The 1,439-nt window shown below is 63.5% G+C and overlaps 1 protein-coding gene across 1 annotated transcript; it reads right to left on the reverse strand.

The window, feature by feature from the left end:
- Positions 1-595: 595 nt before the first annotated feature.
- On the reverse strand, positions 596-1,405 carry DQ04_20441000 (hypothetical protein; the record flags this gene model as incomplete). The annotated part of the gene is made up of 1 exon (XM_009317929.1): positions 596-1,405. The coding sequence occupies one exon, from the start codon at positions 1,403-1,405 to the stop codon at positions 596-598; it is 810 nt and encodes a 269-aa protein (XP_009316204.1).
- Positions 1,406-1,439: the final 34 nt, after the last annotated feature.

Below are 1,439 nucleotides of genomic sequence, written 5' to 3' on the forward strand. Positions count from 1 at the left end.
CCCGGTCGCCTTGACGTGCACCTCGCGCTGCCGCTGCCGACCGCGGAGGAGCTGCGCCGCCACGTTGTGCGGCGGCTGGTGGAGTGCATGGCGGAGTTTGACGACGCGGCGGCGGACGTGGTGGCGGAGGTTGCTGATGCGCACGTGGCGTGTTGGGTTGGGAGTGGGAGGGCCTCTGCTGCTGAGGCGAATGCATTTGTGCGTGAGGTTATGCTGCACGTGGTGGAGGGCCCGCCCGGTGCGGCGGTGGAGCGACTACGGGAGGGACTCACCGCTGTAGCACCCTTGTAAGCGCGTGCAGCCCCCTGCCATTTCCGGTCTTTATTTGTCTCCGTGTGCCTTTTGGGGCTGCTCTTTCTGTTCTGCTGTTGCTGCTGCGGATGATGGCGCTGGCTCGGTGGCTCCATGTTTCTTGTGCGTTTGCCTGCTGTTCTCAATTTGTCAGTTGTGAAGAGCAGTGGCTCGGCAGTGAAGCACACACACACACACATATATATATATATATAGATAGAGTGAGGGGGGGAGGGAGAGAGTGCCTTGAGAGCCGGTGTACCACGCGCGGATGACGTCGCTGCAGCGCACCGTAGCGGAGGAGTCACGGCTGCGCACGCGGCTGGCGGCGCGCTACCAGCAGGTGGTGTGCGCCTTCCAGGACGGTGTGCGAGAGTTTAATAAGCAGCTTGACGAGGCGCAGGTGCAGCAGCTGGAGGAACTCAAGGCGTTCCTGCAGCGTAGCCACAGCGAGTGCGAGGAGGCGCTGCAACTGGAGGCGCAGCTGGTGACTACACACAAAAATTACCTCGATGGGTACGCAGTGAGTGGCGGTGGTAGTGACGCCGATGACGCGGTGCTGGAGCCCTTCACTGACTACTACCACAAGGTGGAGGTGTGCATCAGCGACAGCACCGACCGCATGCGTGCCAGCCGCCGCCGCCTGCTGCAGATGTGCGCGGCGGTGAAGAGCCAGTACGATATACGGCTGCGCGCCATTGACGCGTGCGACGACGCGATGGAGGTGCGTGAGAAGGAGCGGCGTGAGCGGCTGAAGCAGATGCTCGCGGAGTTGGTGGAGGCACTGACAAAGATTGGTTACACGAGCATCAGCGGATCCCACGTGCTGGCGCAGCGGTCGATTTGCACCGTCAACGAGCATCTCTGCAGGAGCCACGCCGGGCGCAAGACGGTGCTGTCGCAGCTGCGGATCCGCGAGGTTCTGCGGCAGCGGCAGTACAGCAGGCGCCTCGCCGATGTGTACGGTGCGTCCCTTGAGCTCATGGCGCGCAGCAGCGTGCTGTGGGCGAGAACGCTGCTGCGCACTGCGCACTTCCGCCGTCCGTCGTGCCGCGTGCAGGCGGTTGGGCGCGTCGGTCAATTGGTCGCCGCCGTGTGCCGCGACGGGATGCATTTCCTGGAGAACATGGCAACAACGGTGCAGTCAC

This window comes from Trypanosoma grayi, assembly GCF_000691245.1.
Source record: "Trypanosoma grayi strain ANR4 Tgr_2044_V1, whole genome shotgun sequence".
Taxonomy (NCBI): domain Eukaryota; phylum Euglenozoa; class Kinetoplastea; order Trypanosomatida; family Trypanosomatidae; genus Trypanosoma; species Trypanosoma grayi.